Source organism: Taudactylus pleione, unplaced genomic scaffold, assembly GCF_031769625.1.
Source record: "Taudactylus pleione unplaced genomic scaffold, aTauple2 ptg001020l, whole genome shotgun sequence".
Taxonomy (NCBI): Eukaryota; Metazoa; Chordata; class Amphibia; order Anura; family Myobatrachidae; genus Taudactylus; species Taudactylus pleione.
The window spans coordinates 1,347,051-1,363,022 of record NW_028285421.1 but is presented as its reverse complement, the minus strand read 5'-3'; the positions used below and the strand labels follow the sequence as shown (position 1 = coordinate 1,363,022).

The following is a 15,972-nucleotide window of genomic DNA, read 5'->3' as shown; positions in this document are numbered from 1 at the left end:
GCCCAAACCAATAATTACCTACAAAAAAAGCACCAGACATCAAAAACAAATTAATCTTTAATCATATACAGTAATACCCTCTACCCAATCTGAAACCAACCAAACCACAATAGACAGTACCACACAACTAGTAGGCTTTTATCAATGTATCAAGTTCCTCAGCTATAAAACCTTAACCTACACAACCAAAGTCCAGGATTCTTTTATGCCACATCAAACTAAAGAAATATACACAGTCAAAGATTTCATGACGTGCAACAGTAAAGGAGTTTTTTATATTTAGTAGAATGCCATTGTGGCAAACATGACGTGGGTAGAACAATGCGCCCAATGAAATCCAGAGCTATGGAGAACATCAGAAACATCCGTAAAGAACATGACACATAAACTATCAAATCAATTTAAAATCCACCAAAACTTTAACTCAACAGGTCTAAAAATAATAGGGATTCACCAAGTACAGAAAAATTGGAGAGGAGACAAATTTATAAATAAAATCAATAGAGAGGAACTTAAACAGATTTTTACCTTAAAAGCAATGATGGTGCGAGGTTTAAACATCGACAACAAAGAGAATTCCATCATTACAGCTTGATCGTATTACCCATAAAAAGTGAGCATACAGTAGTAAACAATGGATGAATATAGATGTAGATGCTCTAAATTTTTATATATATATATATATATATATATATATATATGTGTGTATATATATGTGTGTGTGTGTATATATATATATATATATATATATATATATATATACACATACAGGTATATATAAAAAATGATATTACTTTAAAAGAAAAATACTAGTATAATATGAAAGTACTTACAGTACCTACAATAACCACCCTAATCCCACAGAATACTATGTATTACACATTATGTCAAATTATACAATAGCCTCTAGATCAATAAGTATTATTAACCGTTTACTAATAACCATTTGTATATGTCCTGTAAAATAACAAATCAACCACCTATATAGCTTATACTTGACTGCAATGGTTCAAATAGAATGAATTAAAGCCAACAACATTTACATATATATATATATTTATTATTATATGGTAATTATAACCGTAGAGGTTATGTTTGGCCTTTGGGATGTTCTTTTTGGTGTTTTTTTTTGGTGAGAGGGTATCTTTTTTGGAGTTACTGATTATTCCAGCATTAAAATTGGAGGAACATTAAAGATATCAAGAAGATCTGCATATCAAGTCCAATATTGAAGTTACATAAGGACTCTCATATGGACATTGGCTATTTGTCGTAAGTATTAAGGTTTTCTGAGTTATACTGGTGGTTCTGAATTGAAAACATACAGATAGTCATAGTGACATTGGCTAATATATATATATATATATATATCTCCATAATGGCGGCACTCAGGAAAAAAGATAGACTTGCAGGGTGAGTAATCAATGTTTAAATTCTTAATTGGGTAGTGCATTTTCGTCAAGTATCTTGCACCCTACTAAAAATGCACTACCCTATACAGCATTGAAACATAGGTCATTCCGAGTCTGTCTTTTTTCCTGAGTGCTGCCATTATGGAGATATAACAACTTCTTTGCACTTTGTGTACAGCTATTTGGAAGGCACCGGATTTTAGGTATTTATTGCAGTGATTTGCACACATTGAGGAGTGCCGCTTCCTTCCAGTTTCTATATATATATATATATATATATATATATATATATATATATATATATATATATATATATTATATGTATGTTACTCACAGTCAGTTTGCATCAAGTAGGGACATTAATAATTATGTGTTGTCTGTCCCCACAGATGTTCCTCACAAAGACCTGGTGGGGGTGCCTTTCCGTGGATAATGGCTGTCTGCAGATTTTACTGTGTATGTTACTGTTTCCGCTCATCTGCTGTGGTGTCATCTCCTACAGGTCAGTCTGCCAGACCTAGTAACATTGCAAGTACAACACAGTATTAAACTAGGCGCTGGGAGGTAGTGATATCTGTACACCACTGAAATCAGCTGCAAATGGGTAGCAAACCCAATATTAAAAAGACAAAGAAAATATAAGCAGCGCTATAGTGGGATGAAGTAATTAGTTGGCAAAAGAGGCGGCATGCATTTGTTGAGCAAAGTGGACGGGCGGGAGTGTGAAGGGAGAGAAGGTCAGAAATGTATGTGGGGAGGATTTAGTGAGGGCTTTGTAGGTGAGTACATACTGTATTAGGACTGTATTACCACACATTGGGTGCCACTCTTTTAGGAAATAATGACATTGCTTCAGAGAAGGCTGAAAGTGAGGTGGCCCTTCCCTGGGGCAAACTAGTCCAACAGTACTGTTTGTCTCTGTGTGTAAATGCGAAAATTAGATGACTGTCTTCAGTAAGTTGTACTGAGAAAACGACATTAGCTAAGTCAATTACAGAAAATGCCTTTGATGTTTCTGGTATCTGGTTTAGAAATGTATAAGGATTGGGTACAATGGGACTTTCTTTTACCATCCTCTTATTCACTTCTCTCAGGTCATTAACCATTCTACAGTATACCTTATGGTGCATACACTAGGGGCCTGATTCAGAGCTGCTCGCTGCTGGTGAGCGCTCACTCTGAATCAGGGCAGGAATTTTTATTTCTTTTTCTTCAGGCCACTCGCTAAGCTGTGGGTGACCACCCACAGATTTTGTGAGCAGCCTGGAGCCCATTATGATTATCGCAACCATCGGGCTTGCGAGGAGACCATGTGGTAGGGTCTCAGCTCTCGCAAGCCCAAGTGGACTCCCTGCTCTAATAGAGCAGGAAGTCCACTACTAGGAAGGGCCACCCTCAAGGCCAGGTGTTCCTAAGGGAACGCCTGCATTTGCCTAACCCCCCCCTCACCCCGCCTACAAAATGGGCTGAGCTGTCAATCAACATCGACAGCTGCCCTGTCTTGTAGCGAGACCCATAGCGACTGAGCTACCATCACTGGATGGGTCTTGCGCATGCGCACACCGGAGGTGGCGCATGTAGAGTGGGGGACCATCAACCCACTTGCGAGCGCTGTGCGCTTGCGAGCAGATCTGAATCAGGCCCTAGGTCAGATCTGTCAGATGAACGATTTTACCAACGATTTGAATGATTTCAGACAGTATTAAAATTAATGAAATCGTCAAAATTTGACTGCAAGCACAGACTATGTCCGATATCGTTATCTGACCATCGGGAACGCGCATCGTTCATCGTTGCAGGCCCACATGTCAGATTTTCTTTCAGATATGAAAGATTGAACGATTTTTAAAATCGTTTTCGTTCATATCTGACAACATATCTAACCGTGTGTATGCACCATTAGACAATGTTGCATTTAAAAAAAAAAAAAATAGTATTAACTTTTCACTTAAAATATTGACACGTCTGTCAAAATGAAACTCTCCCAAAACTGCTGCCATGTTGTCTGCCCTGGTTAACAGATCAACACCTGTAATTCGATCCCTCATTGCGTTAACCTTATTACCCATTTTCTGTGTCCGAGCCCTATAAATGACTTGGTTAGCACCTTAACTCATGACAACTCACCCGATGCCATAGACAAAAATATAAAACTTCCTTTTTTTCCCCTTTCTTTACAGCTAATCTACTGTTTTTGAAATGGGAACACTCCCTCCAATCTCAAAGAAGCATTAGGCTTGCGATGAGAAACCTTTACATTCTAAGCATAAGTCTGTTAGCGGGAGTATACATTTCATTTGGTAACCTACCGGTGTATCATTTACCATTTCACCAAACTAATTCCTTCACCTTCGGTCAAATAACCCTTACCATCCCGGTGCTCCACTCGCCCTGTCCCTTCATATCTGTAGCTTTATTACAGGCTATAGTCAGTTTCTCAGCACATTCAAATCACTTGCTCACACCCTCTATATCACTTCCATAAAACTCTTTGATCCCATACATATACTAAAGGTGCTAATCCACTATGTGACCTAGGGAAGACCGTAAGATTACAACATCGTAATTGTACTGTCATTCCCCATCCCTGCAGTGCTTACACTGAACGATTGTGGTCATTCAGTGTAGGCACCTTCCATCATCTCAGAACATGGGCAACCTGTCGTTATCCGCAGATTGACCAGCATGTTCAAAAGATGCGGGAGCGTCCATTGCTGGTCGTTTCCGACATAAAAGTGCACGATTATGGAGCAATTGCATGATTATGATGTCATAATTGGCTCAGTAATATCGCGTAGTGGATACGCGGCATTAGACAGTGTTGCCCAATTCAGAATATCAAATAGTATTACCTTTCCACTTCAAAATTGTGACACGTATGCCAAAATAAAAACCAAAAAAACCTACCCTCATTATAAGATCAACACCTTTACACCACCTGTAACCTGTTATCTGTCCTCGTTATCAGATCAGCATCTTCACACCACCTGTAACTCGTTATCAGATACAGATGTGCCCAGCTAGTTTGTTGTTCATGGCGCGCCATTCAGGCCTCTGCATCACGCCATGGATCATTACATGATGGCGGGACTTGTGGCATACCGTGGTATTCTTCAACGAAGGATACGCTATGGCATGTCATACAGCGCTTAATCGCTGAGTGGCAAGTGCTCTACTGTTGCAATTTGTACTGAATACCATACTGTTAAATTGGATGGATATCACATTCACACACTGTACAGTATTTGCATGTTCACACAACCAATATTTTTAATAACACATACAGTACATACAGTAAGCTCTTAGAACGGGATGCAAATCAGTACACATATGGTACATAACTGTACAGTAGTAAAGTTGCCCGAGTTGTTATCACGGTATAACTGATACTGTATATTAATGAGATGCACGCACAGCTTTCACTGAGATGGGATGAATTATTATCTAATGGTGGGGTACTGTGTATATACTGTATGTACTGGTACTGTATAATATTTGGAAAGGAAGACACATTTTTTTATTATTAAAACCAGCAGCGGGTGGGTAGAGTGCCCAAGGATGAGCCCGCTATGTGCTGTTCTTCATACACTGTAGCTGGCTTGTGGGCTAGTGGTTAGGTGATCGCTTTGCTACAATGTTTGTCCTGGGTTCCAGCCCTGGAAAAGAATGGTTTTTTTTACACTGTCGGCTCTGGACACTATAGTGAAACTACTGTAGTAATGGGCTGTTTAAAAGTAAGGTATTACAAACTGATTGTGCATTTAAAAACGCAAACGTGATTTCATGACTTCAGTAACTGGTAGTGGGCTCTGTTTGAGAGAGAGGTCTCTGTATTACAAACTGACTGTGCTTTTAAAGTGCAAACTTGTGTCAATGTCAGCACGTTGGCGATGTGGTGGCAGTCAGCTCCAAGGGGTTACAATGGGATCTCTGGTGCATGCCCAGTGGAGGGGTTACAATGGGATCTCTGGTGCATGCCCAGTGGAGGGGTTACAATGGGATCTCTGGCGCATGCCCAGTGGAGCCGCTCCATACGCCATGTAGTGCTATGCCATGGAGTATGGAAGATCACGCATTGCGCATGCCCAGTGGATTGGGAGTCCCACAGTGAAAGTGGGATGGCTGTATTACATTACATACTGACTGTGCGGTTGAAGTTGCACACTTGCGCCACTGTCAGCGCTGTCCCAGACTTGGACACTATAGTGATTTAATTACTTCAGTAACTGGTAATGGGCTCTATTTGAGAGAGCCCATTTGTGGGCGTCCCTACTGATATCACTCGTGATGTCAGTAGTGGACTTCTGGCTCTATTAGAGCTGGAATTCCAGCCACCCCCCCTACCCACCTACAAAGCAGGGCGAGCTGTTGATCAACATCAACAGCCACCCCATTTTGCTGCAAGCCCCGGAGCAACTGAAGTTCTCACTCGCTACGGGGGTTGCGCACACGCATTGCGCACGCTGCACGCGTGCAGTGGGGCACCATCGACCTGCTTGCAAGTGCAATGCGCTTGCAAGCGGGTCTGAATCAGGCCCTAAATGCACAATCAGTTTGTAATACAGAGACTAAGTCTAAGTCCGAGACAGTGCCAACAGTACTTACATTACTGCAAGTGTGCAACTTTAACCGCACAGTCAGTGTGTATTACAGAGCTGTGTGTGCATGTGAAATATTTTTATACAAAAATAAAGGACTCACACACTTAATGATTTCAAACTTTATTATACATTCTTCTACAGCTTTATTATACATTCTTGATTCCATGTGGAAAATCCTGTACTACTGTATAGTGTACCGAATCACCGCTTCTGTCAGCCAATCATCAGGCGGTGATACAGAACATGCATTTGAAATCAGATGCATGCGCTGTGTAGTTTAGAAAAAGTGACACCTGGTGGACAAAAAGTTGTATTACACGTTATGACTTTTTTCCAGTGCTACGGTACGCTACATTACGAAACTTTCTGTGTGGTGTGAATCATGGCATAGAGTGAGGCACGCCATGCGTGGTGCGCTACATAGCGTATGGAGCAACAAACTAGCTGGGCACATCTGTATGTGCAAAGCCTTTCCACACTATAAAGCCACGGCTGTGGACTTCACCCTTTGTCTATAATATTACCCCTGCAACTCACACAATGAGATTCACATCTCTATACACACACCTTCCATAAAATATATTAAAGAAATCAAAAGCACCTATGTCACCAATTCCTATTGCCCCAACACCCGAATAATTGCTTAATAACAACAAAAAAACCTAAACATTTATCTGACACAAAAAACTTAAACAATATTTCAACTGACTTAATGTTATAGGACTTAAAATATTGGATCCCTTAAACCCTGGAATGAACAAATCAAGGTTACATATATCATAAAAGATCAGCAGTAACTGATCTATGTTAATCAGACCGTACGCTAGATCTAACATATCAAAATGCAAACAATTGAAACACATCTATGTGGTCATCCCCAACAAGGGTTTTCCACCAAAGGAGAGGAAGGGAAAGAGGAAAGATAAGAGAAAGTATGTGAAACCTTATTTTGATGGATCACACACGTTACATACACTGCTATCTATGGACTTATAGTGTGTGTTTTTTCACTTGTGACAGTGGGCCTGATTCAGAGCCGGACGCTATTTGCGGACGCTCGTTCTGAAAAAGGGGCCGGATATTTAAATAGAGAGCTCGCTCTTTGCGGTCTGTTGACGCCTCTATGTCTGAACGAGCGAACGAAACATGCGCTCGCTATTTTGAAAAAACGCCCCCTGGCCGCTCGCATCATACGTCATCTCCGCTATTTATTAGATTAATCGAGTACATCGAACGGCGTATGAACTGCTCGCTATTCTTGTGGTAGCATTTTCCTACCGCAATCATGCGAGCAGTTCAGGCTGAAAGACAACCAAGTGACGTGGTCGATGACGCTGCTTTGTTAATTATGCACACCCATTAAACACCCATTTTGACCTTTAAGCACGCCTGCGTTCTGATCTCCACTCCCCGTTTTCCGCACCTTCCCCTGTTACCACCCACAAACGCCTCAACCTGTCACTCAAATTAGCAGGCACTCGCTATTTTGCGAGCACACGATTTACGACCGCACTGACTAATTGGCACATGCGCATTACAACCCATACACATGCGCAGATGTGCGAACATCGCTCGGAGCGAACGAGCGGCCACTTATGAGTGGCTCTGAATCAGGCCCAGAGGACCCTATTCTAATCCTAACTCCGAGCGGCAACCAGAAGCAATACCCAGGTAGGATTCTTACCAGAAGTTACTGCCATGATGGTCACATGCCATTGAAATGATGCACACATACACACATGTGCACACATACACACATGTACACATGCACACACACCTTTCAAACAAAAACAACTGGTTTGTACATGTTTTATCTCAGAATGAGCAGAAAAAAACACAGAAGATATCAATGCAATTCTTTGATACTTACAAGTTCAGGAAATTCTACTCAAGAAATTATTATAGCAATAAAACTTTTTTTTTATATTTGACAGATTTATTAGATCTATTAGAGCAAGAAGTCCACTGGGGCTTGTGGCAACGAGACCCTACCGCAAGGGTCTCGTCGCAAGCCCGATGGTCGCGATGGTCTTGACCATCGCGACAATCACCTGGCCGCTTGCATAAGCTGTGGGTGGTAACTAAAACAACATGAGGCCTTATGCTCTCTGTGCCTTTCGACAAGTGTGGCCTTCCGCAACTCGCACAACAAATATATATATTCTCAATGATTTCTATATGCTCTAAATGTCAATGCAGGAAAAGAAGGCAACATACTAATGGAAAATATCTCTTTCTCTCTCTCAGATGTAAATCCTGTTGTTGGAAGCTCATGGCCTTCTACAATGCCCCAATAATCAAGTTCTATTATAATGTTGTTTCATATATTGTCTTCCTGGGGCTCTTTGCTTATGTCCTGATGATCGATTTTCAGATGTACCCATCCTGGAGAGAATCTCTTCTGTCTCTCTGGGTCTTCTCTTTATTGTGTGAGGAGCTACGACAGGTACTATTCAATGATTTATATTATACTGATGTATAGTAACAGCCCTGTATCTGCAAGTGTCCTTATTATAGACCATCAGTGACTTATAGACAGTGTGATTGCTGGATGAGTCATAAAAATGTCAGCCAGAATGGTGACAGCACACGTGGTGCCATGGGGATGGTGTATGTATGGGGTTCATTTGAATTGGGATATTCAATAATCCACATAAATACAAAACAATGTGTGATAATTTACATATTCTTCTGCAAGACATAGGCGGGTTGGAGGTCTGAGCGAAAGACATAGGAGGAATAGGGGGAAGGGGTGAGAGGAAGTAACAGCAAGAATTGGAAGGAAGATGGAGGAAGAGGAGGAGAGAGAGAGCGACAGGAGAAAAAGGGAAAGCGAGAGACACAGGAGGAATAGGGGAGAGAGTAAAAGGAGAAAACGGGAGTGAGAGAGACACACAGGAGGAAGAGGAGGAGAGAGAGATAGACACAGGAGGAATAGGAGGAAAGAGTGACAGGAGAAAAAGGGAGTGAGAGACACAGGAGGAAAGAGTGACAGGAGATAAGTTGAGAGATAGAGAGAGAGACACACAGGAAGAATCAAAGGAGAGAGAGAGACAGGTGAAAAGGGGAGAGAGACAGACAGGAGGAATAGGGGGAGAGAGAGACAGGAGAAAAAGGGAGAGACAAAGAGACACAGGAAGAATAGGAGGAAAGAGACAGGTGAAAAGGGGAGAGAGAGACACACAGGAGGAATAGGAGTAGAGAGTGAAAGGAGAAAAAAGAGAGAGAAAGAGAAAATGAAAGACAGACAGGATGAATAGGATGAGAAAGAGACAGGAGAAAAAGGGAGAAAGAGAGAGAGGAAGAATAGGAGCAGAGAGATAGGAGAAAAAGTAAGAGGCAGACATAGGAGGAATAGGAGGAGAGCGATATAGGAGAAAATGGGAGAGGCAGACACAGGAGGAATAGGAGGAGAGAGTGAAATGAGAAAAAGGGAGAGAGACACACAGAGGAATAGGAGGAGAGAGTGACAGGAGAAACAGGAAGTGAGAGACACAAATGACCAAAGGTAAAAGGTCTCTATTTGAGTACTTTTTGATTCCAAAGGATAGTATTTGGAAGGGGGTTCAAGTACTATCCTTTGGAATCAAAAAGTACTCAAATAGAGACCTTTTACGATTTGGTAAGAAGAGATTTCCAGGCACTAGAGGATAAGAATCTAAAAAAATCAAACTTGACCAATTTTGAGAAAGAGGCCCTAAAGAAACTGAAAAATAATGAACAACTTATTTTTAAGCCAGCAGATAAAGGAGGAGGCCTGGTCATTTTGAATAGGATTGACTATATTAAGGAAACCAATAGGCTGCTGGGAGATGTGGTTTCATATAATAAATTAGAGCAGGACCCGACCCTGGAGTTTGTGGATGAACTCCGTCACATATTAGTGGATGCATTGCATAGGGGCATCATTACTAAGAGCGAGTATAAATTTCTTATCAAAAATAATCCAGTCATTCTGACTTTTTACAAATTACCCAAGATCCACAATGGACTTACTGATCCCCCTGGACATCCAATAGTGGCGGGAATTGATTCCCTAACATCAGGGTGTTCAAAATATGTAGAAACATTTTTAAATAAATATGTACAGACGCTCAAATCCTTTATTAAGGACACAACGGCTATTTTACAGATTTTGAAAGAAGTACAGTGGCAGGATTCTTACAAATGGGCTACTATAGATGTGCAATCCCTGTATACGTCTATTCCACATGATAAGGGGGTTTCAAGCTGTCTTGAATTTATGGAAAAGGATGAAAGTCTGGATAGTGAACATAGAGATTTTATTTGTATTTTGATGAAATTCATATTGAATCATAATTATTTTAAGTTTTTGGAATCATTTTACATCCAAATTAAGGGTACGGCAATGGGGACAGTGTTCGCTCCCAGTTTTGCCAATTTGCACATGGGTAGCTGGGAGGAGAAATACATCTATGGTAATCACAATTTTAAAGATCAATTAGTGATGTATGCCAGATATATAGATGATATTCTGGTTATACAGAATGGTACAGAGGGGGATTTTGCTGATTTTACTAATTATCTGAGTGTTAATGAATATAATTTAACATTTACTTCTAAATTTAGTCATAGTGAGATTGAGTATTTAGATTTAGTCATTAGTAGTGCTAATGGAGGCATTGTCAGCCGTAACTATATCAAGCATGTGGATTCTAATAGTTATGTGCATTATAATAGTGGCCATGCCAAACATTGGAAGACCAATATTCCGTTCTCGCAGTTCTGTCGCATTCGGAGAAACTGTACCAGTGACACCGATTGCCAACAACAAATAGAGGTGTTTGCAGAGAGGTTTAAAGAAAAACAGTATCCAGAAGAATGTATACAGAAAGCGAGGGAAAAAGTACATACAGTGGAAAGAGACACACTTTTACAGTATAAGAAAAAGGAAAGTATGGAAAGGAATATTGTTTTCATCACACAATATAACAACAAAGAGAGAGAAATAAGAAGGATCCTTAATAAACACTGGGATATCTTAAAAACTGACCCTATTCTAAATAAAGCCTTACCAATGAAACCAGCTATAGCTTTTAGAAAAGCAAGAAACTTGAAAAATCACTTGGCCCCAGTACTTTGAGGCCCCTGGGTAAGGCTGCAACACATTTCTTGAATAATAAAGGGTTCTTCAAATGTAATAGTTGTAATATGTGCAACTATGTTAGTGGTTGCCATACTTCCTTTTTTAATTATAATAACACTGTGTCCCATAAGATTAACAGTAAAATGAATTGTCTTACGACTTGGGTGATTTACATGTTAGCATGCCCTTGTAACCTTAAGTATGTGGGGAAAATGAAAAGAAATGTTAAACTCAGGATGCAGGAACATGTTAGGGCTATCAAAAATAAAGTGGATAATCACTCTGTACCAAAGCATTTCCTCAAACACCACAATGGAGATCCAAAAGGGTTAAAATATAAAGCCATTGAATGTGTACAGTTGAATGATAGAGGAGGCAATAGAGAGAAAAAACTGTCGCAACGGGAGATGTTTTGGATTTTTACTTTGAATACGATGCTCCCCTGCGGTTTGAATGAAAGTTATGAGTTTTACATCATTCTTATGATTTTATGGTGTTTATATTATGATAAAAATTTTTATCTTTGAACTCTGAATAGAGTTTTTTAATTATGTATTTTTAACTATGTATATCTAGGTTCTATTATATTTATGATTGTCATTCACTTATTTTATAATAATTTTATATTACTTTTTATATTTAGTATATTTATTATATTTTAGTAGTAGCACATAATAATTTATATGTATATCTGTCAATCTTGGACACTAGAATGAGCATTCTGCTGATTGTATCCTTGCCATTTAAGTTATACCCTTTTAACTATGCATACTGGACTTACACAAAATGGCAGCGCCCAGGTAAAAGCAATGGGCTCTGAGAAAATGGCCGCCGATGTCTTAATAATACATGGATGGTCAGCCAGGAGCGTGCAGAGCTCCTTGTGTAGTCGGGCATAATACGCACAGTGAGGAAGCTCCCTATAGGGGAATTTCATTGAAAGGATCCCAGCGGAACTCCCGCGATATCTGGGAGTCTCGCGCATGCGTTATAGGTCCAAAAATGGCGGCGCCCACCAGACAACCGATCCGGCCTTATTTGGGCATCTTCTAATTATGTAATTAGGTTTTAGGGTATATAGGTAGGGATAAACCCTCTCACAATATCATCCTGACGAAGCCCAGCTATTTTAAGCATCAGAGGTGAAACGCGTTGAGGACAGTGTGACCTATGCCTTCTGACTGAGTCAGATACCAGATAAGCTTCTGATATTCTTTTTTAATGTAATTATTCTCTTTATATGTGTTTTGTGTGTGTGTGTATTAAAGAATTGTGTAGTATTACACCATGAGAGTGTCATCTTGTTTTCCATATGTAACGGATTGGGCCTGGTAACAATCATTTATCATCATCTCACCAAATCATATGAGAGAAGAGCAGTGAGGCTCCTTAAAGATCCCATATTACATGCCCATGTATTAGGAAATACGATACGCAGAGTATTTTTGTGTGGTGCGTGTTATTATTATCACAACAGTATCACACTATTGGGCATTTGCCTCTGTTTCTATATTTTTCATGTTCTCAGAGGACTATACAGCAAAGGGAAACTAGGAGTGAAGTCCCCAAAAGATTCCATACTACATGCCTATTTATTAGGTTCATATGGTACACAGAATATATTGGTGTGGTACATGTCACAATTATTATAACAATATCACACTATTGGGCGCTTGTTTCCACTTTTTGTATTTTTCATGTTATCTGAGGACCATACAGCAAAGGTCAACCTTGGGAAACTGTGAGCAGCCACCTTCAAAAACTGGGAATATAGTGTGTCTAAGTGGACTTGATTCAACAGAGACTGACTCTTCGATTGGAATAACCTGTTTCGGATAGCGCAGTACTTGTGTTGTTCATATATATATATATATATATATATATATATATATATATATATATAATTTGTAACGCGACCGGATTAGGGGTCGCTCTCCTGGGGTAGATGGACTCCCTCTTCACACACACAGCAGCCGGAAAAGTAGTACGCCAGTCTGGAGTCTCGTGCCAACTGGTCAGCGCCAGTATTTATTGTGCAATGAAAAAGGAAAACAAAACATAAAAGTAAACGCTAGCCCGTCTGGGTGCTAACTATACAAGAGGTTCCCTCTCTAAAGAAATAGTGGGGCCTACTGCCTCCACTATCAACACAAGCACATGCACAAAACTTACAGGTATTTTCACCAAGTGTCTCTGAGCCAGCCAGCCTGCTTGCTCTCCCAGGTATGAGACACTAGCTTACAAACACACACAGCCTATTTCAGCCAGCTCCAGGTGCAGACCCTAATGACCCTGCTAACAGGCCAGAAATCAAAACCTGGAGTGGGTTGTGGATGAAGCCCACCCTCTCCTCACATCCACACCCCCAGATCCCAAACCGGCTTTTCTAAAAGCCGATACTCAAATCTGCTTCACTGCAGACTTTCTCCTGGGTTTTTTTTTTAGAACATATAGGTCAAAAACCTAGGACAAATGTATCTACCACTGACCACTTTACCAGTGATCCTATCACATATCCCCCCCTTTGTTTTTACCTGTGGGGCAGAACAACTGAAGCCCCCAAGCAATGAACGCATGACAATGCATCTACATTGGCCAGCTGGCTTCCTGGCCTGTGCTCTACTGAAAATGTAAAGGTTTGTAGTGCCAAGAACCATATTGTTATTCTTGCATTACTGTCCTTGTTTTTGGACATCCATTTAAGAGGGGCATGATCAGTAATCAGTTTGAACTTTCTTCCCACCAAATAGTACCTGAGACTTTCTAACGCCCATTTTATGGCCAAAGCTTCCTTTTCCACTGTGGTATAGTTTCTCTCATGGATATTCAATTTCCTGCTCAGGTAAAAAGTAGGGTGTTTCTCACCCTCTCTGCTTTGGGACAGGACGGCTCCGATGCCTACACCAGACGAATCGGTTAGTACCACAACTCTTTGTCAAAGTCAGGGGTTACCAGAACAGGTTGGGTACATAAGGCTATTTTTAATTCTTGGAAAGCTTTCTCCACTTCTGGACCCCATTCCACCATGGTTTTTTGTTTGCCCTTGATAAGGTCAGTAAGTGGGACTGCAATGGTGGCAAAACTGGGTATGAACCTCCTATAGTATCCAGTGATCCCTAAGAAGGCTCTCACCTGCTTCTTATTGAGGGGTCATGACCAGTTCTGTATTGCCTTAATCTAATTGAGCTGTGGTTTTATCAAACCTCTGCCAATGGTCTATCCCAGATATTTTACTTCATCCATCCCTAGACAACACTTTTTTGGGTTGGCCGTCAGACCTGCCTTAAAGATAGAGTCTAACAATGCTTGTACTCTGGGTAAGTGAGACTGCCAATCAGGACTATGTATGACCACATCATCCAGATAAGCTGCAGCATATCGTCTATGGGGTCTTAGAATCCTATCCATCATTCTTTGGAAGGTAGCGGGCACCCCATGTAGCCCAAAGGGTAACATCTTGTAATGAAATAACCCCTCTGGCACAGAAAAGGCTGTTTTTTCTTTGGCGTTTTCGGTTAATGGCACTTGCCAATACCCTTTGGTTAGGTCCACAGTGGTTAGTAACATGTTGTCTTGAGAAAGGGGACTCGATCCCCGAAACGTTGACGCTGAAGTCACATTAAAGCTACTCCGCAGTGGGTGCTTAGTTTACTGTATATTGAAGCCTCTGAGTGCCACCTTCATTCATTTCGTGTGTGCATATATATATATATATTATGGAAACCCCCCCTTAAAAATCCTGCATTTGCCACTGTCGACTACTTTCCTTAACATATGTTTTAAGGTCTTGTTAAGCCTCTCGACCAGTCCATCGGTATGGGGTGATAAACTGAGGTCCTTAACTGGTTAATCTTAAACAGGCGGCACAACTCCTTCATAACTTTTGACATGAATGATGTACCCTGATTGTTTAGCATCTCTTTAGGTATTCCCAACCTGCTAAAAACATGGACCAGCTCTCTAGCAATGGACTTGGTAGATGTATTGCATAGCGGTATCGCTTCCGGGTATCTGGCAGCATAGTCCAGAATTACCAGAATATTGATGTCCCCGGGCAGACTTTAGCAAGGGTCCCACCAAGTCCATAGCTATTCTTTCAAACGGTACCTCTATAATTGGTAGTGGGACTAGAGAACTTTTGAAATGTGGTCTGGGAGCATGATACTGGCATTCAGGGCAGGAGGCGCAAAAGTCATACATGTGTTTTTATGGACACCGGGCCAAAAAAACCTCTGCATGATATGCTCAGTGGTTTTCTCTACCCCTAGGTGGCCTGCCGTTATATGACCATGGGCCAGATCTAACACCATTCTCCTGTAAGCTTTGGGGACTATTAATTGTTCCACAATCTCCTGCCCTTTCTTATTCATCTGATACAACAGGTCCTGACATATTACCATGTGCGGATATGTCAAGGGACTATCGCGATCTACGGGTTTACCGTTGACCAACTTGACATTCTCCCTGGCTTTCACCAGAGTAGGGTCATTTAACTGCTCTACGGCAAAGACCTCTCTTCTAACCTCTAAATCCGGCAGACAATCAACGGCCACTACATCACTTGGTGAGCCACCATCACGCTCCGCATTCTCTATTTCGCCAATCATGCTAGAAAATGGGAACATCTCTGACTCTGCCACTACATCAGTCACCCTTTCAGACGGGGCAGGGTGATTTACCACTGTGCAAAACCGGCTTTCTCACAACTTCCAGAAGTGAGGAAAGTCTCTTCCCAATATTACATCATACATTAAGCCCGGTACCAAACCCACGGAAACTACTGCGGAACCACATGGCGTCTCGATGTTCACTTTGGCAGTAATATAATACAGAGTATCCCCATGTATGCATG

The 15,972-nt window shown here is 41.0% G+C and overlaps 1 protein-coding gene across 1 annotated transcript in view; it reads left to right on the top strand.

Moving 5' to 3' along the window:
* The window catches only part of LOC148454263 (transient receptor potential cation channel subfamily M member 2-like), a 188,307-nt gene that overhangs the window by 148,557 nt on the left and 23,778 nt on the right, over positions 1-15,972 (top strand). The window contains exons 13-14 of the mRNA XM_088461126.1: positions 1,802-1,914; positions 8,261-8,459. Of these exons, the coding sequence (XP_088317252.1) occupies positions 1,802-1,914; positions 8,261-8,459 (312 nt within the window). The remainder of the gene's footprint in view (positions 1-1,801; positions 1,915-8,260; positions 8,460-15,972) is intronic.